The 25,139-nt window shown below is 42.5% G+C and overlaps 1 protein-coding gene across 5 annotated transcripts in view; it reads left to right on the forward strand.

Moving 5' to 3' along the window:
* The window catches only part of abr (ABR activator of RhoGEF and GTPase), a 147,952-nt gene that overhangs the window by 21,267 nt on the left and 101,546 nt on the right, over positions 1–25,139 (forward strand). The window contains exon 1 of one of the 5 annotated variants that reach the window (XM_020048273.3): positions 1,949–2,319. The exons of the other annotated variants lie outside the window; for them this stretch is intronic. Within the exon in view, the coding sequence (XP_019903832.1) occupies positions 2,259–2,319 (61 nt within the window). The 5' untranslated portion in view covers positions 1,949–2,258. Of the gene's footprint in view, positions 1–1,948; positions 2,320–25,139 lie in introns of those variants that run through there. 5 annotated transcript variants of the gene reach the window in all.

The raw sequence follows: 25,139 nt of genomic DNA on the forward strand, positions 1-25,139 counted from the left end.
AAGACAAGCAGCACACTGGAGTGGTCTATTGAGGTCATGACCCCTACCATCCTGCAGGGTCGTGAGGTTGGGTCACTGCTAAGTTGTAGTGCACCAGACGGACTCACTGTTTGCATAGAATCTCCGCCTGCCCTCATTCATTTAGCAGTTCAATCATTCCTGATGTTGGTATTGCCGGTTGTTTCCCTGGCCATGCCGGGCCGTATTGGTTGGGGCGGGGTGACGGGACTGAACAAGGAGATTCCGGTGGGAAGGTGACAGGTCATGTGTGGTAGCGGGGTGACCCAGAGAGGCGCTTGTATGGTCATGTGACTGGGCTGGCCATTCTAACGGCCATCTGGTCAACTCTATCAGTGGGCTGGGTCACACACACACAAATACACACACAAATACACACACAAATACACACACAAATAAACACACACACAAATACACACACAAATACACACACAAACACACACACAGGGAGACACCGTTAATGGCCTGTTCTACCCCACAGTAGGAAGAGCCATTCATATTTAAATGTGGCAGGATTGTGACTTAACAGGAAGGCGAGCACTTCAAGTATGTTCTTTGTTTGGCCCTGCCTTCTGTGTGTGTGTGTGTGTGTGTGTGTGTGTGTGTGTGTTGGGGGAGGTGGTTGTTGTCTTACCACCTGATGCCCTGGGGGACACACCCAGAAACATTGGATGTTCTGAGGCTGGGCTGTGACAGAATGTTGTCCTAGGCTGAAGACAAAGGATGGTGGTGATCAAAGCTGTGCTCTTCGTCAATCCATCATTGATGAAGCGCCACTTTTCTCTGGAGTGTGTGTGTGTGTGTGTGCATCCCACATGCCAGTTTCAGTAGACTGCGGTACATAGGCCCTGTCTCTAGTGGAGACAAAGAGCCATGCTCCAAGCCAACTGTCTAGGGGATCCGTCTGGCTTTGTCCTCTAATTGAAGTTGTTCTGCCTCACTTCTCCATCCGTGAAGGGGGGGGGGGGGGGGCAGAACAGGAGTTGATGGAGGTTGGCAAGCACATCCCTCCATGTTCCCCCATCTTGCGGGGGGGGGGGGGGGGGGGGTGCCGGGAGCACTTCAGAGGGGCTTTGTTGTAGCTATGACACATGACTTTCAGATCTGTGAACACACAGTTAATTGGTTGGCTGTGGTTGTGGACGGGAGGGGCTTGTCCAACAGTGATTCCTCAATGTTAAAACCCTGATGTCGTCCGATTGGTCTGCTGCTACGAGCCTGAACAACCCTAATGGGCTCATTAAAACATGTAAAGCCCCCATAGCGAAGGATCCAGTTAGTTGAACGTGTATAAATGTTTTGTTGTCCGGTCTGCTGAGGGAGTGGGTGGTTACAAATGACAGTCTCAATCTGTCCCAGACATGTCTGTTCCTCCTCCCACCCTCTGTCCAGCCATCCGCTCTACTACTCCTTCTCCCGCTCTACTACTCCTTCTCCCGCTCTACTACTCCTTCTCCCGCTCTACTACTCCTTCTCCCGCTCCGTCTCTGTTCCCCTCCTCCACCCCACACACACACTACCACGTTAAGCCCACTGACCTCTCTGTCCCGTCCCTCCCTAACTCTGGCAGAACCAGAGAACAGCTGATTCATGCGTATGCCTGGCATCCCAGAGGCCCGGGGCTAACAAACGTTGACGCCGGAGGAGATTGGGTTAATGAGGTACAGAGTGGCCCGGTCCGACCATGAACCGGGCTGTTTCTGCTCTTAACGGACATCCTCCCGTCGCTCTCAGAGAAGACAACACACACAGTCACCACATGGACTGTCCGGCTCTGGCAGAGAAACGGAGCGACAGGGAACGGGAGAAGGAGAGCGTGGATTGGAAGAGCAGAGAGGAGAGTGAGAGGAGATACACTGATGCTCCAGAAATAGGAGGAGTGAAAAGAGGGAGGGAGTGGGCGAGCAAGAGAGCGACTGACTGAGAGCCAGAGAGAGGGAGTGTTTTCTCTCTTCCCTAGCAACGGTTGGCTGGGGCCGTCTCTATCCTGTTGTTTTGTCAGTCTGAGAAGCAGCGCTACATCCGAGGACTACACACACACACACACACACTCACGTACTCCTTCATTCTCCTGCTCTGCACATTTCACAACCCTGCTGGACCTCTGGAGGCTTTTATCTCTTGTTCCCTGGAATGATGAGCGCCTTTCATCTGTGAGAACCCCTGAATAAACCCAGGAAGAGCACTGAGCAGAAAGAGGAGAAGGAGGGCTTTTTTGACAAGGAATCGTTGCTTGGAGGATGGAGCCCCTGAGCACTCGTGACCTCCCTCGACTCTCCTGGATAGACACCCTCTACAGCAGTACGTAACACCTCCTCTGTCTAACGCACATTTCTAACTATCAGTTTTTCTCTATCCTCCGTGTACGTCCCTCTATCTGTCCCTCTATCTGTCCCTCTATCTGTCCCTCTATCTGTCCCTCTCTATCCTGTGTTCCTCTATTTCTCTCCCTTCCGTCTTTCTCTTTTTCTCCTCACTCCCCCTCCATCCCTCACCCACCCCGTTCCCTGAGCTGCGATGTCGGATCTTGTTAGGACTACTACGCACACACACACACACACACACACAAGCTGAGCAAACTGTGTTTTGTCACGACTCCCAATTAATGTCCATCAATAAATCTGCCTAGAGCAGACACCCTTTCTACATTTGAGTTTGGCTTTACAGCAGGACTGTTTTGGCATTTAACTGTCTTTGTCATAATGCTAATTAACTTGTGGACAGCGTTTCCTGCATTTAACCTGGTGGATTGTGGAGACCTCCTTGGCCTGTCATAACCAGACACATGCTGTCAGATTGCATTATTAATCCATTACACCCTTTGTTGTTCATGCGGTCTATTCTCCTTTGGTTTTCGTGGTTTCTGAGAGCTGAGCAGCTGGGTCAGTGTTCAGCAAAACCACCACTGATCATTAATCGGCCTCATTAAGATGTAGTAGATATTTACTCAAAAACCTTGTTTTTCATTTTGCACCTGGTCCATCCTAAGGTTAGAGAAATTTGTAGACAATAAGGTGTGTGTGATGTTTACTGACTGCTTAAAAAGCTGAATTAACTGAGGTGCAGGATTGATGAAGACGCGTGGACACACACACATGCGCGCGCACACATTTAAATGAGTTAGCCATGCCGTGTTGTGATCACCAGAGAGGATCCCATTTATGTAACAGCTTGTTGTCCTTTGTACTGCTGTACTGGTCCCTGTTAATCTGCCTTCTGTGAGGGAGGGAGGGAGGGGGCTGAGGAAAACAGAGGTGGTGTGAGAGAGGGTGAGAATGAGGTGGTGGGAGGCTGAGGGATGCTGGGAGGGGGGTTAAGCGGTGGGAAGGTGATTGGAGGCTAAAAGCATTAAGTACCATATTGTCTGGTCAAATGGGTTTACTAGGGAAAACATCTGTCAGCCAAGGAAAGGCTTTGTGTCTGTTGGGTTGGTGACTTGATCAGAGAGCCTGTCCACGCTGGACTCTCACACAGGGATTCACCCTGAGGGCTCTTCCATGGTAACATGGACACTCGCGCAGCGTTCACATTTAAATGCCAAACAAATGCCTTCGATTGTAAAGTTAAACACACCACGCTGTTCTATAGAACTACTACACATCTATGCTCAACCTTTTTAACCAGGACACGTTAACCTGAAGAACAGTCCCGGTGTAACTTTCCGAATTACAGTAAAATCTCCCTCCGTTTGTTGGATTTAAACCTTGTCATAAGATGACATCATGAGTCCCTGTACTCTCCAGACATCATTATGGATATGTAATTGTGTGTCTGTGTTTATGATGTATTCAGAATAGGTGGAAATGGGTGGATAATGCATTATGCTCCACCTTTGCATGTTCAAGCACTATCCCCCCTTCAGAAGTATTGATCCTTATTTATTAACCAGTTCAATGTGATCATGTGGAGTTTTTCATGGTTCTGGTCGTTTTACAGGGAAATGGTCATTAGGGATTATTCATACATTATGTGTGGAAATGATCAGTATGAACATATGTTCATGCCCTCATCAGGCTTCTACCGTGATATACCGTGTATATAAGACCTGATCACATTTGAGAAAGACAGACGTTGGTGGCCTAATGAAAACAGACCATCTGGAAGGGTCAGTGGACTGTGAAGGCTCCAGCAGCCTGTTGTTGAAACAATGCTCTCCCTTTGGCAGGAGTACTGATAAAATAACACAATGTCATAGCCTCTGTTCCTTGTTTGAAGAGGTTAGCTGGCTAACAAAGACCCTCTAATGAAATATTAACATAAGAGACTGTTGACTAATGACCCCTAAGGCTTCCTCATACTGAAGGCATATAATAATAATAATAATAGTCTATTTACTGTATCTTTTTATTTCTTCATCCGTGTTTGTCTTTAGATGGAGGGAAATTCAGGTGTGAGATCCAGTCAGTTACAGTGATGACCAAATGAATGTTGTGCTGAAAATTTAACTTGACAGAACTAAGATGGTCAGAAATAGTTGTCCATTTTAAAACAACGGCCTCATACTGATTACTGTTTCTGCCTCTAAATGGTTGAGACCATTGGCTGGCTGATATCTGTTCATCCCTGTTATCTTCATTTTAGCACAAAGCCTAAGCCAACCATCCAGTTCCACTATAATATTATAACATTTAAATACACTTTCTGTGGACAGAGTGACATGATGCTCATGCTGAAGCCAAATATCAAAGGAGAGAGATTATGTAAGAGCCAGAGTATAGCCTTTAATGTAGCAGCAGAAGGCGTGGACACACATTAATCTTAGTCACTGCAAAGAAGGCTGACTTGGATCTTTTGCGGCTTTTGGAATGCTGTGTTGAGAGGCTGTGCCAATCTTGTACAGCTGCCTGCAGTGTGTCAGACTGATCTGCCTGCTGTGATGCCAGTCATTATGCCACTGTTTCACACTGCGCCATTGGAGGCTGAATCAGCCATCCTGGACCTCTGTTGAATAACACTAGCAGACAGATCTGCTCCAGTGTGGGCTCCTGTCATCTGAGCATGGTCTGTGGTCCCGCTCTGTGGTCCCGCTCTGTGGTCCCGCTCTGTAGAGCTGGTCTGTGGTCCTCTACCTTTGCTCTGTTGCTCCATTGTGTTGGCAGCTTAGTAAAACATAATGCCCAAAGAGTGTTTAATGATGGTTGTTAGAATGGATCTGGGCATTAGGATGTGCATGTTTGCCTTTCAGAGATGTCTTACAGCAAATGGGGACAAAGTGATTCTGGAGCTGTTCCCGGAAATGAGTGATGGGAAAGGGGGCAGAGGGAGTAGAGGGGAAAGGAGAGGCAGTGTGTGGGGAAATGTAATGGAAGGAGAAGAAGTATGTGGGATAATGCAATAAAAGGGCCAATTTAGTGTGAGGGGTAATGTAATGGAGGGGGAGAGGTTTGTAGTATAGTCATGTTGAATAGATTTAAGTAAGTCTGTACATTGTAGATTATTTTAGAGTTTCTCAAATTTAGAATATCCTCTACAGACATGGAGTGTTAAGACTCACCGAAGTAAGGTGAACAATTCAACAGAAAATACATTCTATAAGATTGCCATTTTTCAACTTGAAAGTCATAACTGACTTACCATTCTTACTGCAGAAATCTTTTAATGTTTATTCTAAGCAGCTACTTAACATTTTTATGATGGCCTAAGTGAGATCTGCACTGTTCTTCAACTCCAACTAAATATTCTGTGTCACAGTAGTTGTGCACATGGTTGTGTGGTGGATTTTACCTTGCTTTCTGTCACTGTGAAATTGCCCAAGTACTAGTTGTAGGTTATACATTCGCACATAAATGATCTGAACCTATTTCTATCTCTGGAGGAGAAAAAGCTCTCTGGAGGAGAATGTACATTGTATTGTGTCCGTGTTAGGGCTGCATGATCAATCGAAATCATATTGAAATCGCAATTTAAACATTTAAATAGCATTTTTTTTTCATTATTTTTAAAGGTGTGCCATCTTCGCTAAAATCATATTGATTTTAGAATCCGTTTGACTTCTTAAAAATAATAATTCAGATTATTAGAATAATGGTTGGAGTCTGGCAACTGAATGGCACGATCATGTCAGTGAACACACATCTATAAGCGCTCTTACAACACATCTTCCCCTACCATTCGCTATTTTAAGACAATAAACGTTTACAATTCAAATGTCCAGCTGTAGGTCTGGAATCGGTCAATCAAACTATACAATACATTGTACTGATCACGCCTCGCACTCGTACCAATTTATTAAAAGGGAGTTAAAGGGAGTATTCTTAAAGTATCCCAATTCCATGATGGCCCTTTATCTAACGAAATTAAAAGCCACAACCCAATCAAGTAATAACACGTGCTGGTCGGGGAGACAATGTTAGCTGCAGGCACTCTGAATAGCAAATTCTATAAACATCCACGATTCGGCGTAGAGCGCACTGCGAAATAATAGTGCGGAGTAGGGCTTACTGTTAGGGAGAGGATTGACTAACAAAATGAACCCAGAGGTCAAGGTGATATTTGTTGACGAAAAATAATATATTTGAATATTTCGGGTTCCAAAGTGATGACACAATCTAATGTAGGCGTAATATGCAAAACCCGGAACGGTGCTTAGAACTACACGCGCGATCACAACAAACTTGTTTCAACATGAGGGAGCACCACAGGGACTGGCATGAAAAATGCATGGCAAAGATGTCTTTTGACAAAATCAAAATGGCGGAACTGTTTTATGACTGGGTTGTGGAATTTCCTATTTTATTGTAAGTATTAATAAAGACGTAATTTAACTCTAAATATGCTGTCATACCAATATATGACTAATCGATCAAAAACGGGTAATATTTGATTGATTAGCCTATAGCAAAAGTGGAAAAATAGGCTATAGATCATAGAAGAAAATGGCGTAACAAAATAATCCTTCAGAAAAACGTTTCTACAGGCTATAAACACTCACAAAAACCTCTTGAAAAAACCGGTCGGAGACATTCCCAAATTCTGTGAAAAGGGCACTCATCCAGACTTAGAGAAATAACAGGGTCAATCACACATTATTTAACCAAAGACTTGCTCTAAACCACATCAAAACGTCATGTTAATTTTAGTTTATCATATTGCAAATCAAATGGCAATCGCAGTGTCTAGCAAATAAATAGCAATTTGATTTTTCTGTCCATACTGTGCAGCCCTAGTCCATGTGTCCTTGTGCGTGCGTGCGTGCGTGCTTGTGCTGATCCATTGATCCTTTACCAGTTGTGACCTGATTGTGGGTTCGTGACCACAGAACAGGTCCCTTGACTAACTCACCACACTGCCAGTCCTCCTCATCTGTAGTGGCTTTGATCTCATACAAACCCACTGACCATGGCTCCTAGGTTCACATGTAGAGATGCTAGAGGGGAAGCAATAGAAACAAAGCTGTCTTCCATGGTGGAAAAAGTTGTAGAGTGTAGAGTAGATTTGCTGGAATAGATTTGAGTGAACAGAGAGCGGTAAGCAGCAATGGAAGTGAAGATGGGGAGGAGTTTACCACTGTGAAAGATGGCACAGGAAGATAGAGCAACAATTTAAGAATTGTCTCATCATCTACGGTGCATAATGTCATGAAAAGATTCAGAGAATCTGGAGAAATGTCTGTACGGATGGGACAAGGCCGAAAACATATATTGGATGGCCGTGATCTTCGGTCGCTCAGGCAGTACTGCATTAAAAACAGAAGAGAAACCACTTATAATCAAGACCCTGGACAGCCGCTGCCTCCTCTGGGCCTGAGCTCATGTAAGATGGATGGAGTTCAAGTGGAAAACTGTCCTCTGGTCTGACGAATCAACATTTGAAATGCTTTTTGGGAATCATGTATGCTCTGTTCTCCGGATTAAAGAGGAGAGGGACCACCTAGCTTCTTATCAGCCCACAGTTCAAAACCCAACATCTGTGATGACATGGGGGTGCATTAGTGCACATGGCATGGGTGTCTTACACATCTGTGAAGGCACCATTAATGCTGAACAATGTATACAGGTTTTGGAGCAACATCTTTTTCAGGGAAGGCCTTGCTTATTTCAGCAGGACAATGCCAAACCACATTCTGCATGTATTACAAAAGTATGGCTCCATAGTAAAAGAGTCTGGGTGCTAAACTGGCCTGCCTGCAGTCCAGACCTGTCCCAATTGAAAACATTTGGCGCATTATGAAATGAAAAATATGACAAAAGAGACCCTGAACTGCTCAGTAGCTGAAATTTTATATCAAGCAAGAATGGGAAAACATTTCACTTTCAAAACTACAGCAATTGATCTCCTCAGTTGCCAAACACTTACAGAGTATTGTTAAAAGAAGTGATGCAACACAGTGGTAAACATGCTCCTGTCCCACCATTTTTGAAACGTGTTGCTGGGATCAAATTCAAAATGGACATGTAGTTTCCATAAGTAGGGATAAATGATTTGCACAATGCATTCTGGTTTTATTGGTATTTTACGCAGCATCACATCTTTTTTGGAAACAGGGTTGTAATTCATACACATAATCAAACATGAACAAGCCTAACACTGTTTTGTAATGACTTAAAGCAATTTCATTGTCCTCTTCTAATAATCACACTATGCCTGAATTTGATCCCATTGTTGTTTTTTTACTTTTGAGGAAGCATATTTTTTGGCAGTGATTGATTCTGAGGCCAGAACAAGGGCTTTTGAGGAGCGGGCATTTATGTAACCTGATGCAGACCCATTTCCATACTAAATTATCTGAAACAATAGAAAATGGCTTTGATGCTTGTTAGAAAGAAAAAGAGGAAACAAGGTTAGTTACCGGTAGTGATGATGGAGAATGAGAGCGACAGGTAGAGGTTATTGGTTACTGGTACGGATGTGAATTGGACATGATTTCCTTATCCGAATAGTATGTGTGTTATTGTTGGAATAGTACTGGTTATAAAGGGAAACCAAATAATATTCGAGCAATAGCACATACTATTCGTATAATCAACTATTGTCCAATGCACATCCCTACCAGTAACCAATAACCTCTACCTATATCTTTTTAAAACAACCGATAGAAAGTGAGCGCTACTACATAAACGCGTGAAGGAGTGTATGTCGTTCTAATCTAACATCCGCTTTTATGTGAGAAAAGAGCTAGAAAAACTGGGCTACAGAACTAGAAGACAATATTTACACATAACATTGAGTTTATTGGATGGAGGAGTCTGGAGAAACTAGTTAGCTAGCCAGCTATATGCTATTTACTTAAATCACCGTTGTCTGTACTCTCAACTGCCTTTAGATTACACAGCCTAACTTTATGTAGCGTTTTATAGACAAATAACTTGTAAGTGACAATTAATTTTGTAAATATATTTAATCTTCTCTTGAATGAGTGGACTCTCATCCACTTGCCAGCAGTAACCAGTATATATTTGACTAACTGAATATTTCATTAACCGTGACTATTCCTCCTTTCTGGTAGTAGGAATACTGACAGATGTGGATATTGACTTACTAATCTTGCATAATTTTTTTTAATTCAAACTAATGTTACCAACATGTCTGCAAATATGATGAGAAAATGTTGGAGGCAAGACATATTTACCTAAACTGGACACAGACACAAGAAAGTATTATCTAGTGTGTCACAAAAAGGATTACAATGTTGGAGACAAAACAACTTAATTGTATGTATAATTCAACATAAATTAATAAAAAGCAGAAGATAAACACTATTTAAGAAACAAAAAATAGACAATCATTATATTAATATGCAGATATCCAGGGGCTTTAGCAGGGGCGTTTATGAGCAGCTCCAATTGCAGAAACCTGACCTGTACCATAATAAATAAATGACAGTGTAATATTCTAGTGCTTTTGGATCTGCTTCAAAGACTTCTCTTGTAATTTCATCACTTCAATGGGAATAGAGTTGGTTCTGCATCGATGATCAACTTATTCCAGTTGGATTGGGAGATTTTTCCTCATGCTGCATTGGAGAAGAAGCTATCCTTTGTAAGCTGGAGTCCAAGTAACTGTGTTAAAGATGATATTGCTAACAAGACAATAACATTTGATGTAGCCCCTTTGGGCCTATTTATGCTACAACAATTGTTGTGACAACATTTTACTGAAAATAATATTTACATAAATTGTTTTGGACTGGGCTCTGGTTGTTACTATGAACCTATGCCAAGCCTCCTCAGGGGCTGGTTACCACTGGACCACGCCCCTGTACCCTGCCCATCACAGACAGCCATTGACAACAAGGCAACACCACAGCTTCAACCAATGAGCTGGCTCCCCTGTTTCCATGCTGCTGGAAGGCTGGGCAGAGTTAGGCATTCAGGGCAGCAGAGCGAGAGGAGGAGATCGGGTGATATAGAAAGGGGGAAGCTGGCTCCTCCGTAAACAGTTGAAGTAGTTGAACAAACGCAGTCTGTTCAGTAGGTCATACGGTATGTTAATAGATGCTGTATGAAGGAAAGCTACAATCCAGCATTTCACTGATTGATGACTTAGCATGTGTTTGATCCCAGGTATGAAACTCAAAAAAGAAACACCCATTTTACTAATTCAGTTCCAGTAATTTTTTTCTGGACATGATTAAAGATTAATCAAATGGTAATGAGTGTCCTTCAATTCCTACCTCCCTCCAAGTGGTTTCCTACCTCCCTCCAGGAATGTACAGTGCGACATGATGACATGATGTTGCACGTGCTACGTAAAAATCGGTCTGTGTGATGAATGAATTTACAGCAGTAGCACCCGTGTATTTAAATACAGTTGTACGTGTGAGAGACAGAACTGTTTGTGTGAAGTGAGGGTTTGTGGGCTTGTTTGGGTGTGAGGTGAATTGGTGGCGAATTGCTATTCTAGTTAGTGGTTGTAATCTGTCGTGCGATTAAAAATGATGTATGCGTCGTGCCCATACATCCAACGCCAAATCCCACAATTCCTAGCGAACAATCCCCGTTTCCTCAGCGAGTTGAGCTAGCTAGCTAGATGACGAGAAAGTGAAGATGTATTTTCAAGTGCTAAACCAAAACCCCAAATGAGCCTGCGAAGAAGAAACCAAAGAAGAACCAATGCCAAATGAAATTAAGGGCGAGACGAAAGGAAAAATGTACAGATATAACACCTAGTGGAAAAGGGATTTCCCTTGGCTAACTTTTGATGCGAAACAGCAGCTCTTGTTCTATTGCTGGTGCAGGGAGGCTCCAGAAAAGATTAGACAATCCTTACGTACTGTAGTGGGTAACAGCATTTTATAAAGGGATAACATTAAAAACACAGCTCTTCCTATTAGTAATTTACACACATTATTAATGTAATATTGAATGTATGATGATATTCATTAAATTGAGATTTGCACTGCTAATTTGAAGCATCATATATTGTTTTTTTTGCAATTTACCATTAAGTTGTCTATATTTTGTGGGCCCTGTATGCAACATTAATGTCCTATACCAGTCACATACCTGTTTAAGTGATGAACTGCACTACTTGTGGTTGTTTTTAGAGATGGTAACAGACGTTTTATACTCGTGCTACAATTTTTTGGCCAGTTCTACAAAACGATCAACCTCCGTATCACCAGTGCTGTGTGCAAAAAAATAACGTACAGCCCTGTTCTTACTCTCTGTCTCTCTCCCCACTCTTCCCTCCACACTTAGGCACACACATACACACTGGCTGTCACTTAGGTCCTGCCAGGTAGTGTTACACTATTGATGGGAGTTAACAGGACACTAAGTTTAGGAAAAGATGCGTGTGTCTAGGAGAAGCACTGTGAGCACCTGAAGGTAAATGCACTAGGAGAGGTCTGTTATTGGTTTGTTGAGGGCCAGTGCATGACTGGTATTTATTGCACAAACCTCAGCTTCAGGAAGTGTCTCACTTTCAGTCAGATTCCTTCTAGTACCTGTCTATCTTTCTGTCTTATATAGTATATTTCTCTTGTAGCTTTCTCATATATTGTATACAGTTACATCTGGAAATATTTGGACACTGACACCATTTTCATAATTTTGTCTCTGTATGCCACCACAATGGATTTGAAGTGAAGCAGCAGTTGTGAAGTGCAGACTTTCAGCTTTAAATCAAAGGGCTGAACAAATATATCATATGAAATGTTTAGGGATTGCATCCATTTTCATACACAGTCCACGTATTTCAGGGGCTCAGATATAATTGGACAAATTAACAACCATAAATAACATTTTCATTTTTAATACTTTGTCGAGTGTCCTTTGCAGTCAATGACTGCTTAAAGTCTGTAATGCATGGATTTCCTCCTTTATGATGCTTTGCCAGGCCTCTACTGCAGCTGTCTTCAGTTATTTGTTTGTGGGTCTTTCTGCCTTAAGTATTGTCTTCAGCAATTGAAATGCATGCTTGATTGGGTTGAGATCAGGTGATTGACTCGGCCATTGCAGAATATTACACTTCTTTGCCTTAAACTTCTGGGTTGCTTCCACAGTATGTATTGGGTCATTGTCCGCCTGTAAAGTGAAGCGTTGTCCAATCAACTTCACTGAATTTGGCTGAATCTAAGCAGACAATATACCCCTATACACTTCAGAATTCATCTAGCTGCTTCAGTCTTCTGTCACATCCTCAATAAACACTAGTGACTCAGTGCCATTGGAAGCCATGCATACCCATGCCATCACACTGCCTCCACTGTATTTTACAGATGATGTGGTGTGCTTCGGATCATGAGCCGTTCCAAGCCTCCTGCATACTTTTTTCTTCTCATCATTCTGGTACAGGTTGATCTTAGTTTCATCTGTCCAAAGAATGCTGTTCCAGAACTGGGCTGGCTTTTTTAGATGTTTTTTTTGCAAAATCAGGCCTTTCTATTCTTGAGGCTTATGAATGGTTTGTACCTTGTGGTGAACCCCTCTGTATTTGCTCTCGTGAAGTCTTCTCTTCATGGTAGAGTTGGATAATGACATGCCTACCTCCTGGAGAGTGTTCTTCACTGGATGTTGTGAATGAGTGTGTGTCTCTCTCTCCTTGGTAATCTCTGATTTAGAATATAGAGAGTAGCAATCATCAGTGATCTGGTGTGATCGCATTTCCTTCCCTCCTGTCAATCTTGTCATCTTTTAGCTGTTGTCAGTGAATGTTGTCACCTGCTGCAGGTTTTGACAGCTGTAGAAATGAATGTAAAACAAACTAGCAATTGTTACAGTGTTGGATGCGACTGAGTGTATGTTTCAGCATGATTCCAAGTGAACCAGGTATTCTCTGTTTAATCTGATCACACATGCACAACGTCATCCCAGTGTGGGACAGCCAAATCTGATTTGTGTGGAGAATGCTGCATGTTTGGAATGAACCAGTCCTCTGTGGGAACATTACATAATACACTCCCTCACTGTCTGTCCACCCCCCAGCCCTTTGCTCCATGTTAAGACCTTCAGGCATTCTGTCCGGGTCGTCATGTTCGCCTTGCCCACCCTTTTATTTCTCATACTTGGCTCGGGCTCATCACTGGTGATGCAGTCTGACATTGTTGCTATAGAAACACACACACTGTTTCGTGGAGCCATGATGAAGGCTGTGTTCTATAATTGCCTGTCTGCGTGGGGCCATGGGATGTTACCTGGGGCTGGGATGGGGGGGTGGTGTTAGCTGGCATAACCCTAATCAACCGTGTGTGTGTTTGTGCGTGTGATGATGATGATATACCTAGAGAGGGAGACGGGTCCTTATCTCTCCAACAGGCATACAGCTGAACAGCCTGATGAGACCTGCCTGCTCCTGCTTCAGTCATTTCCTGTTTTCTTCCTTGCTTCCGTAGATGCTAGTCTTTTCTCACTACACAGCGTTTTAGCAGGCTGTTGTGTGAGCGGTTGGATTCGGTACATGTTTCTCCAACATACTGCCAGTGTTGTCCTTCGTAGCTCAGTTGCTAGAGCATAACGTGTATTTTACTGTACTCTACAGCCTTCGCTCTACTGTTCCTGTCTTTACTGTAATGTCCTAGCCTTTACTGTACTGGTCTTTACCCTGGTCCAGTGTGTCAGATGCTCAGTGGTTTGTCTTTACAGCTGATGGGCAGATATCCGTATGAGACAGAGATGATATTAAGGGGAGAGGGGTGGAGATCGGGCGGCTGTAGACACATTGTCTATAATGGGAGAGGTGGAGGTCGCGAGGCTGTAGACACATTGTCTATAATGGGAGAGGTGGAGATCGGCCGGCTGTAGACACATTGTCTATAATGGGAGAGGTGGAGGTCGCGAGGCTGTAGACACATTGTCTATAATTGGAGAGGTGGAGATCGGGCGGCTGTAGACACATTGTCTATAATGGGAGAGGTGGAGGTCGCGAGGCTGTAGACACATTGTCTATAATGGGAGAGGTGGAGATCGGGCGGCTGTAGACACATTGTCTATAATGGGAGAGGTGGAGGTCGGGAGGCTGTAGACACATTGTCTATAATGGGAGAGGTGGAGGTCGCGAGGCTGTAGACACATTGTCTATAATGGGAGAGGTGGAGGTCGCGAGGCTGTAGACACATTGTCTATAATGGGAGAGGTGGAGGTCGGGAGGCTGTAGACACATAGTCTATATAAGGGGGGAGGTGGAGGTTGCGAGGCTGTAGACACATTGTCTATAATGGGAGAGGTGGAGGTTGCGAGGCTGTAGACACATTGTCTGTAATGTTTTCACAGTGATGGGCTGAACATAACAGGAAGTCAGTTCCCTGTTGTTTGGTGTAAAGGCTAAAAGGCTAAGCTACAAAATTATCTTGCATGCTACTTTCCACGACAATCACATTTAAGAACTGCAGCCCACAGATGCACAACTTGCTGGAGTTATTGAACACTGTTTAGTTTTGGGCTGCGTGTCATTATTTTAAATAAGCTGGTTAAATGAAAGAAGAGCGTCATTTAGTAGATGCGCCTGTCCAGTGGGAATTACAAATTTAATAACCAAAATGGATTTGTTTTGTACAGTAAATTTGGGATCGCTTGCATTAGTTTTGGCAGGGTACCTACTAGCTGGCAAAAAGCCTGAAAACAATGACCAAAAACCTGTAGTCATTTTTAGTCTTCTTAATATTGATTTAATAATTTCTTGTTCTTTTGAAGTCAAAATCTTTCGCATAAAAATAGCTGTAACTGGTTCATTAATGAACTAAACTACTTTGCACAGTTACCCAAAGCAACATCTAATTATTTGTAGGGGTTGGTTACTGCTTCCTCTTCATGTACGTTCACATTCTAAATGAAAATACAAGAGTACATAATGCTTAAATGCTATTTACATGATTATATGTGGCTCCAATGACATTTTAGGGGACAGGCTGTTGATGCTGTCATGCTAGAGCCCCTCTACATGTTAAGAGATGTGGACAGATGAATCTGTGGAATATATCTTGTCGACAGCCAAGCGAGAGAATGAGCGCGCGCGCACACATTCACACGATAACACTTCTAGTCCTTTTTTAATTACCTCCCCAAAGAAACACCAAGGCTAATTGTTGCCCCCTTGGGGAGACCTCAGATGAGCCCCCCCCCCCCCCCCCCCACACACACACACGCACCACCTATCCATCGTGTCAGTGTGTATGTGTGAGCGTGTGCTGTCCTCCCCAGTTGCCGAGGCTCTGTGTGATGCTGTGAGGATTATAAATCTCCTCTGGCTGCCTGCCAAACATTACATAAGCAGCTCCCACAACCGTGTGGGAAAGGTACTGAACCAGCCTGATCCTCATCTGTTCTGTGAAAGTGGAACTTGCAGAGAAGATACTTTAGTTGAACACCTTCCAAGGTAGCATGCGCCACATTTGTGATCGAACTCCCGGACGTCTTTTTGATGTGAAGACCGTTGCGTCGGGACTGTTTTTAAGTCCCAATGCAGTGCGCACAGAATATCCCTCAACTGACTGCCAGAATCATGCGTAGTTCATTTTCAACATGCTGTTCTAAATTCAAACGCTATGGAAATGATTATGCAAACTTGGATACAACTATCTAGTGTTATATTCACTTGTCGTGTAAACAAGCCCGTATCTGTCAATCCATCTATCCACTGAGACTCCCCGTCTCTCTGCCGCAGGCTGTGGAGAGGGGAGGCGTCATGTATGCAGTGCATAAGCAGTGACTGGTCCCCTCCTCATAACAGCAATGTATCACAGAGGGCTTCACTGCCAGTGTCATGACGGTCTATGACAGTCCCATGCTGTGTATCAACATCGTACACTTGCTGTTGTGCCTCGAGGCGAGGATGTAATAGAGAGGTAGCGGATTATGTCAGCCATTTTGGCTCTAGTATTCCTCGAGTAGTCATATTGAGTAGTAGTTGTACAGTGGCGTCAGGTGTTGACGTCTGTACTGACCCAGATGCTGCTACAGTATGAAGCAGAGCTCTGTCAGCCACATGCCTAGATGGTATGGGAATATATGGGTGACATGCCTGCCCATCTGTTAGTGTTTTCGCCTATTTACAACTAGTCTACCTCCTCCAGCCTCAAGGGAAAGGAGTGATAAATCTTCTGTAAAACCTGAAAGGGCTAGCCCTGACCTCATCTCTCTTCCATGTCAGCAGCCTGTGACCCAATGAAAAGACGTGGCTGTGTGTTATCAGGTTATGCCAGCGCTGGGTGAGCTGTCCACTTTCTGATGTCTATGTCTCACTACCACTACTTTTCACTGTCTCTCTCAGCACTATCCCTATCTGGATTTCTCTACAGTATCTAGGCTAGTACTGTATTACTGTATTACTGTATATCCTATAACGGTTAACGTCCAAATAACATCAGCAAAACAGAGATTTCCCGACAGCAAATGGTTGTAGTCGTCCAGGCCTCAGGGTAGACGGCTGTTTAGGCATATAACCAGAGGGGACGGATAATACCCCACAAAGTATTGGGGAGCGTGAGGCTGAGTGAAATGATGGGAAAATCAGTCAGTCAGGCCACATTTCATTGGACCTTGAGAATGTATTCTTAGAAATAACATCCAAGGGAAAATATCACTTTAATATCATATATTCAAATGATACTGTTTTTTGTGAATATATTTTTAGATTACTTCAAGGTTCTTTGGTTTTATAGGTTGTTTTCATAGAAATACGATAGCCCTGTGACCATATCTTTTGTTGACTCATAACTGGGCCACGTACCAATAATAACTAAACCTGGTAAAGTTATAGGCATAGATAGTTTGTCATTTCCATTCATATTTTATAATTAGATAATGCGCATTAAAATGCATATATAGAAATATCCGTTGTCCCATTGCATGTTTAGGTGTATGTTTGAAAAAGAAATGAATCGTCCTTGTACATGTTTAACTCAATTAGTCAACTGTCCATTGAAACACATTAAGAAGGCCTACATAATAGTTTTAGAATGAGCTTTTTCAAATAACTAGCCTATAATAATATGTGCAGCAGTGCGAGAGGTGAAACGTTATGATGCACAGTAACATTTAATTGTCATTGTTTTGTGGCTGTATTTTGTGATATGGAATTGTTAATACATAGATTTAGTGGTAGTTACGAAGTCGAACACAACTGCAGTGCTGTGGGCATATTTGGTTTTACGCCAAATGAAGCAACAGTTTGGATGAGCCAAAGTGTTGGATTTGCTCCAGAAAGATGGAGCTCAAAAGCGTAAACCATGTCTTCCATGTCTTCTTCAGTTACTACAAGACCTCTAATCATATGGCTGTAATTATCAGACCATTAGCATGCTGCTCGATGAGACAATTCAAAGAGCCTTCCCTTTGCTCCTATAACCTAACCTCTAGGGCCGTCCTCAATGGATAAACACTTAATCCAATACACACACACACTCATTTATTCTGGTGTGGATAAATGAGGGCTCAATGTTACAACGTGTACTGATATATGCTCCTACTGTACTTGGGTAGGAAATGAACATCTCACCAGGCTTAGACTTATATTCAGGACAGGACCAGCTGCCCATTATTTTGGACAAACCCCGGCAAAAGCGCAGATCTGTGTGGGTCCAGGAATGGCTGATATAGGAAAAAAAAGTTCTACTGACTGATTCAAGAGTTTGAACGCTCAGCCAGCGTTCTTTTGCCGTTCTTGAGGCTAGGGTGAATTTATATGCGTTCTATTGTCCGGCCCAATACTACACTAAAAAGGAACACGTCGCTAACTAGCTTAGACGATAGCCGGCCGGCACACCACAGTAAACTACTTACCCTCGTAGTTGTGCAGATAACGCGATACGTAGAGTTTGAATCCCTTGTTCCGCTTGCTTGTTGGAGCAGGGGACCAGGCATCAACAATTCGATGGACATCACTAATGCTTATTTTAGACAGGTCTTGGAGACATCTACTAAAGACAGAAATTTTGGGCGACACGGGTGATCGCCTTAAGTAAACCGGAAACGTATATGCCGACATCTGGCTAAAGCGGAACTTCGTCCATACGCTTGTGCACAGAGCCTATAAAAGCCTCGTTATGTAGCCTGCTTTCACAATCTTTATTGTGTTGAGTTTTCATGAACAAATGGGACTGATGGAGGGATGATTGGGCCATTCTGACTGTTTCAGGGCCATTCTGACTGTATCAGGAACATAAAAGTCTATCCAGTCAAAAAAAAAACATATGGTTAGGTTAGCACTAGGGTTGCACGATATTGGAAGTAACTGACATTGCGATATTTAGTTTTACTGCGATATATATTGCGATATGGAAAAAAATACAGGATGTCTTCAGAAAGAGCTTTGGCTATCACACTGACAGTATGTATCCTTCATCCTTCACCAGCCCCATCCTCTACAATTAAACTTATGAAACTCATGAAAATTGTTATATTTCAGAACAGGTTGCTAGGTAATAATATGTAACAGTAATAGTATAGCAATAGCAACAGTAGACTTTTGAGGTGGAAGTCCTCATTAATAGTGTACGGTCAGACGGCTGGACCACAAGTCCGTTGTTGCTGTATAATATTTCACTTGTAACAGCTCTTTTTCAACTTTTGCCTTTTCTTGTACAGCTCTGGGATGGCAACGAGAAAAATAGTTGCGTGATGGCATTACATACCGCTTGTCGACATGTTTTTAAAACCCTCTTTGCTAACCGTGTTAATTGGTACCATGTCTTTGGCGACGTGAAATGTTATTGAATCTGTGATTTCTCTATGCCGTTTGGAACCTTTCTTATATGGTGTAATGCTGGCAAATACATCCGAAATAGATTTTTGCTTTGGACGGCATTGAGATGCTTTGCCCTCGTCATACGAAGATTTGTGGTGCAGCCTTAAATGATCAAACAAATTGGTTGTGCAACAACTGCAAGGCACTCTCGACAAAGTACCTGTTTTTGGTCAACATCATCCTGTCTGTAGCCGAAATATTTTCATGTAATTGACAACGCATTTCTTTTTGCAACCAAATTCTCCATTTCGGTGTTCCTCGCTTATCATTTCGTCAGGCGCAAGCCAACTGCATGTCAACTAAGTGCAGCAACGAACTCCGTGTTTAAAATAATAATAAACTGTGTATCCAATAACCCATAAATCAGAGTAAATTACCTTATATCAGACAGATATAGGCCTAATGGTGTTTTTCAATTTGTGATGTGACTATTGCGGATGTGTACATCGCAATGTCGATGCTGAAACAATATATCCTGCAGCCCTAGTTAGCACCCTCCCAGCTAGCCAAAGATTGGTACGTAGGTTGCTACTTGGCACATTATAAGATAAGCAGCACGCAACTTCTGTGGACAAAAAGGTGTGGTCTAGATTGCGGCATAGGTTGATCCAAGACCTGAATGGTCCCCCTCCTCTTTAATCCTGAAGACGTGACGTCCACATGACGTGGAATTTTTCCATGGTATTATGTACCGTCGATGATGAGATCCGCAAACTCTTGGCAATTTACGTTGAGAAACAGTATTTTCTTAAATTATTCTTAAACGTTATTCTTTCATGGAGTGTTGAACCCCTTCCCATCCTCACTTCGGACAGGCTCGTCCTCTCTGGAATTATCTTTTAATACCCAATGATGTTAGTGATCTGTTGCCAATTGGCCTAATTAATTGTGTGATATTCCACCAGGTTTAATTTTACTCCACTTTTCTTTTGTTGCCTCTGGTCCAACTTTTTTGAAATGTGTTGTTGGCTTCAAATTCAAAGTGGGCATATATTTTGAAAGCAGCACTGCGCTCCACTGATGTTATGAGCTGACAGTGTGTTTTTTTGTTCTTTTTTCTTTACATATTGTTTGCATGCCATTAGAATGGAAGTGGAATACACATTTAAAACTTAGTCATTACCTTATTTTGCTAGAAATCCAGTGATCATTCCTTGTTGTCATTTGTTTGACAAACATTTAATGTTTTTATATCACCTTACAAATCTGTATTTATTATCTGGCTATGCGAATGACTAAGCATGTTTCTTTATTGCACCACTGACAATGTGCCATTCACAGGACATTCATGGTTGTCAGTCATTTTCTAGAGGTTCCTCTATCAGAGGGACTGTAGATCACTCACAGCCACATGCAACCTCTCCATCTGAAATTCAAAAGACGACAATACAGTGATTTGCCTAACGCGTTGAAGCTAAAGCTGCTTATTATCTCACATGTATATCTTTTTCTAAGTGACAGATCTGTGGTTATATTTATTGACCACTGTTTACTGACATCAACAGTACAATGCGTGTTTAAGTAGTCTTTTGAAAACCAATAATGAAAAGTATTTGAATGCCAACATTGTTGGCTTTGAGGAACTGACTGCTACTGAGTTGGCATATCAGGGCAAGGAACAGTACGTTCAAGTTGTTTTGTTTCCTACTCAGCACTCCAGTTAGGTGACTAGGGGAATTTGACTTTATTTAAATGCTGTTTCAAACTATTTCACTGATGACTGTTGATGTAAGGATTATGTGAGGATTCTGTGTGTTGTGTTGACTGAGACAGGACACATGGCTTTCTTTTTTGAGGTTGCATGCGTCCTTCGCTCACTTGTCTTACCTCACGATCAGCAGGGTAAGGTGGATTTTCTGTGTGTTTCCCTTTTATTTCTGTCCAACCAGTTTGGCTGTTTCTAGGGCTTTATCACTTGCATTTAAACACATAAAAATGTATACATTTAGTCACGGATGGTATGTCAGAGTGAATGCATTCAGCTGGGTGCCTATAAAGGCAGAGTGGATCAAGATAGCTGACAGACACAAACTATTTGGAGGGGGAAATTTAACTCGTGTCAAAATGTTCAGTGTGAACGTAAAGTATTTTATGATTAAACCGCAGGATCTATTGGCGTTATTGACAACTCCGTGTAGTTTTAAACTGCTACTGGTTCCCTCGCCATTACATTTTTGCCAAGATACCATGTGGCCAACAGAGTGCTGATTAATGGAACTGAAGTGTATTTCTGTGAATCTCTTTCTGTCCCATTATATTTCTGTTTTATTTGAGTTTTATTATTGTGTTATCTCTGAAGGGGCAGCTACATGTTGATTTGGGATTGAACATTTGTTTGCCTGGAAATGGTGGAGAGTGATTTAGGATTGAACTTTGGTTTCACAACAGGGATGAGATTCCAGCAAAACGCTCACAGCAACCCTGGTTATGCTACATTGTCACTGGAAATGAATGGAAGCTTAGGTTCCTTTATTTGGAATTACGGCCCTGTATGGGTAGGACATAACTGCTGCCCGCGCACCAAGGTTTTTTATATGGAGGTGTGATATTAAAAATTGAATCTCAAATATTGAACAGATATCACAGAATTAGGAAGAAAAAAAACGAGAATTGGCCAGAAAATTTACAAAATCTCATAAGGCCCTATATTTGACTTTTTTTTTAGATTTGAACTTCTGGAAAGGTGACATTTGTAAGCATTGTTCTTTTTCCCCGTAGCATTTCATTTAAGTGTGGTTAATGTAACCTTTGGCCAATCTCAACCCATCAGAGAGGGTATGGGCTGTATACACTCTAATATGACCGTAACACCAGGTCATATTACTCCATGTACTTTGAGAATCCCAAATTTACTGACAGACAGATTTCCAGAGGAGAGTATTGATTTTGTGTGTTGATGAATGGTCTGGGATTGCCAGAATGCATTTGTTAATTAGAGTCTGTCTGTGTGTGGGTTGAGTCCTGTGGGACACAGTTAATTCCCCTGAGCGATTGTGTCGTTAGGTTGGGCAGGAGCCAGGGTCTGTGTTAAATAGAAATGCCACAAAGGCCATTTGAGACTTTCACAAAGAGGGAGGGAGAAGGAAGAAGAGTGGGAAAGCAGACGAGATGGATAAGATTTCTGAATACAAGACTCATGCCCTGTGGATTCATTAAACCCCATCACTCTGTAAACGTGTGTTGATTGGTTGAACTTGTGAGGCCTCTACTGTGGCATCCCATAATCCCGGCGACTGATTAACGACGAACCCATTTAGATTTACAGAGACGAGATGATTACTTGAATAAGGTATAGTCGTAAAATAATGACGTTGGACTGTCCTTGCTGTGAGGAATGTCTACAGTTAAGTGATACGCTGTGCTGAACTGCTGGAGATGCCTCAGGGACTTTTAGAGTAGACAAAACATCTAATGGTGGAGTCCAGTGTCAGTTCATTCTGCCTCAGTGATTATGCAGTGTTTTTTCAGGCGTCGTTGGCACGGTAAAATCAGGGCTTTCGTGCCGGTCTTTCTTATTTGGACTCTGCCTGTTAACCATTTAGGGCTGGGAATTGCCAAGCACCTCACAAATTTATACCACTCTTTAGGTGGCGATACCATATGCATACTCGGTGTTTTCTATTCAATAGTCATTTGATGTTCCACACACACACCGTATTTCTCACTGTGTGTCAGCCCCAGAGGTGCAATGGACTGTTTTCACAATTAATATTTTTTTGACCTGTCATGAAAGTAAAGTTCCCCATTACCTCCATGTAGGCTAAAGGCTAACTGTTCCAGGCCAGGATTCTCTTTAGGAGCAGATTGCTACAAGGAAGTAATAACTAATACTGTACTTCACCGAATGTTTTCATTATTTAAATGAGCTGTATAATGTGTGTTGTATTGGGTTCCCTGTTTTGGCCCAGTGTTTCTACTGTGTCAACTCTGTTGTGGTGCAGTGTTTTTATGGTACATTCTGTTTGTAGTTTTCTCTGAAAGCCCTGAGTGCTCCATCGCTACAGTGAACAACCAGTGTGTCTTTGGCCTTTCACTGGCCTTTACCAGACAATACATTAGTTTTGCGCCAGCAGTGTTGAGTGCCACTTTAATATGGTTGTATGGAGTGGCCATATTTATCTCTAGTACACCCAGGTTAGACAACAGAAGGACACACCTCCCAAAACCTCCCTACCATCTCCTGTCACAAACGCAACATATTTACTAAAACCAACCTTTTGGGCTTAATTTGGTCAATTTGCTGTGTTCAACTTACTTATGATTATCATCCTCTATGACAAATACCAGACACACACAGGTAGGCCCATGCCAAAACAGAGGAACACACACATAGCAGAAACAGTGACACACTGGTGTGTGTGTGTGTGTGTGTATGTTGGAATGCTGCACACTTCAGGAGTAATGCTGAGGACCTTTGGCTGGTCTGCATTCCCTATAGTAGTCTGGAGGGGCACACAATGGAACTAACACACACAGAGATAGGGACACCCAGGGACACGGAGGGACACACGGACAGGGATACACATGCAGGGACACACACAGGGACAGGGACACACTTACATAGCAGGATGGGAGATGGTAGGTGGTGACAGTCCTATAGTCGCCACATTGTTACTACCCTAGGTATAAGAGGATTGGTGTGGTCCTGTAGGTGTAAGTCCATTCTGAGTCTTAAAGATCTATATGGTGACCTCTTCTGGCATTCTGGGCTCTTCCTCCTATCTGTAGATAATATAAGGGAAGGCACTATTTGTCTATGTAATGAAGGTTTTAAACTGTAGTTACCTTGTGTGACAATAGGATTATGTACCACATAATAAATAGCTGCTCTCCTGAGGTTTGGGTCAGTGGGTTTTTGGTTATTGTTGTGGACATTTTTGAACTAAGGTACATTTGAGAAATGTCTGTCTTTGTATTACCTGGTATGTAACTATTATTATGTAACTATATTATTTGATTGTGGCACACATGTCTGTACAATATCAGAGGATTATTAGGTACTCTGACCATGTTTATCTACTAAAACCAAGAAGGGTATCAGTCCTTTGTTCCTTAGGAATGTGGCCTTTGGGGGGAAGTAGGGGCAGTTGGCCTCTTTAGGTAAACTATAAAATTGTGCCAAGAGAATTTTGTCTCTGTACTTACTCCTTTAAGAGTGTCGATCGATGGAATTACCATCACATCATCTAGTTGTAGCAGATGCCAGGAAGCAGGTACTGTAAGGATGTTAATGCAGTCCAGTAATGACAATGTCCAGGTTTATTGTTGGTTTGGACTCTTCCCCCATCATAACGACACAATGCCATTATTTTGGGAGCCTTTACCAGTAATGATTACATAATCTACTGGGCTCACATTTTACAAATAAATCTATGATGCAAATAAGACATTTGCACAATGGCACAAGAAAGTCTTAATGAACGGAAATCTACAAACCTTTTTTGGTTTTGAAGAAACAGTGGTGGATAACGAGTATTAACATCTTACATCAGTGGGGTTATACACATACCCTGAGGATATATTGAAATGTTTAATACAGAGAAAATACAAAAAGCATATGCTTTGTAGGAATTGAATGGAAGCCTTTTGTGATATTATGGGAAGGTTATTGTACCAAACTGCAGATATAACTGTTCACCTGTCAAGACTGACGAAAAATGGTGCTTAATTAGCAGACAGGTTCGGGGTAACCTAGCGCACAGGGCTCAAGTTCAGAACAGTGAAAACCCATACAATGCTGTGAAGCACAGGGCCTGAACAGCCACTTCCACTTTAGACAATTAAGGTGTTAGTTTCTTCTTTCTATTTATAAGCTGTTTGGTTATGAGTATAAGGAGCTAGGCCACATGGCTGCTGTATAGGGCTTCTATAGCCCTGTCACCTAGCAACACCGATAGCATGACACGTTGCATGGAAACACTGTCAAGACCCTATTTTATAGGGCGAACATGGTTAACTGAGTGACATTTGGATGTTCCTTTGGCTGTGAATTTTCATTT

This window comes from Esox lucius, chromosome 7, assembly GCF_011004845.1.
Source record: "Esox lucius isolate fEsoLuc1 chromosome 7, fEsoLuc1.pri, whole genome shotgun sequence".
NCBI lineage: Eukaryota > Metazoa > Chordata > Actinopteri > Esociformes > Esocidae > Esox > Esox lucius.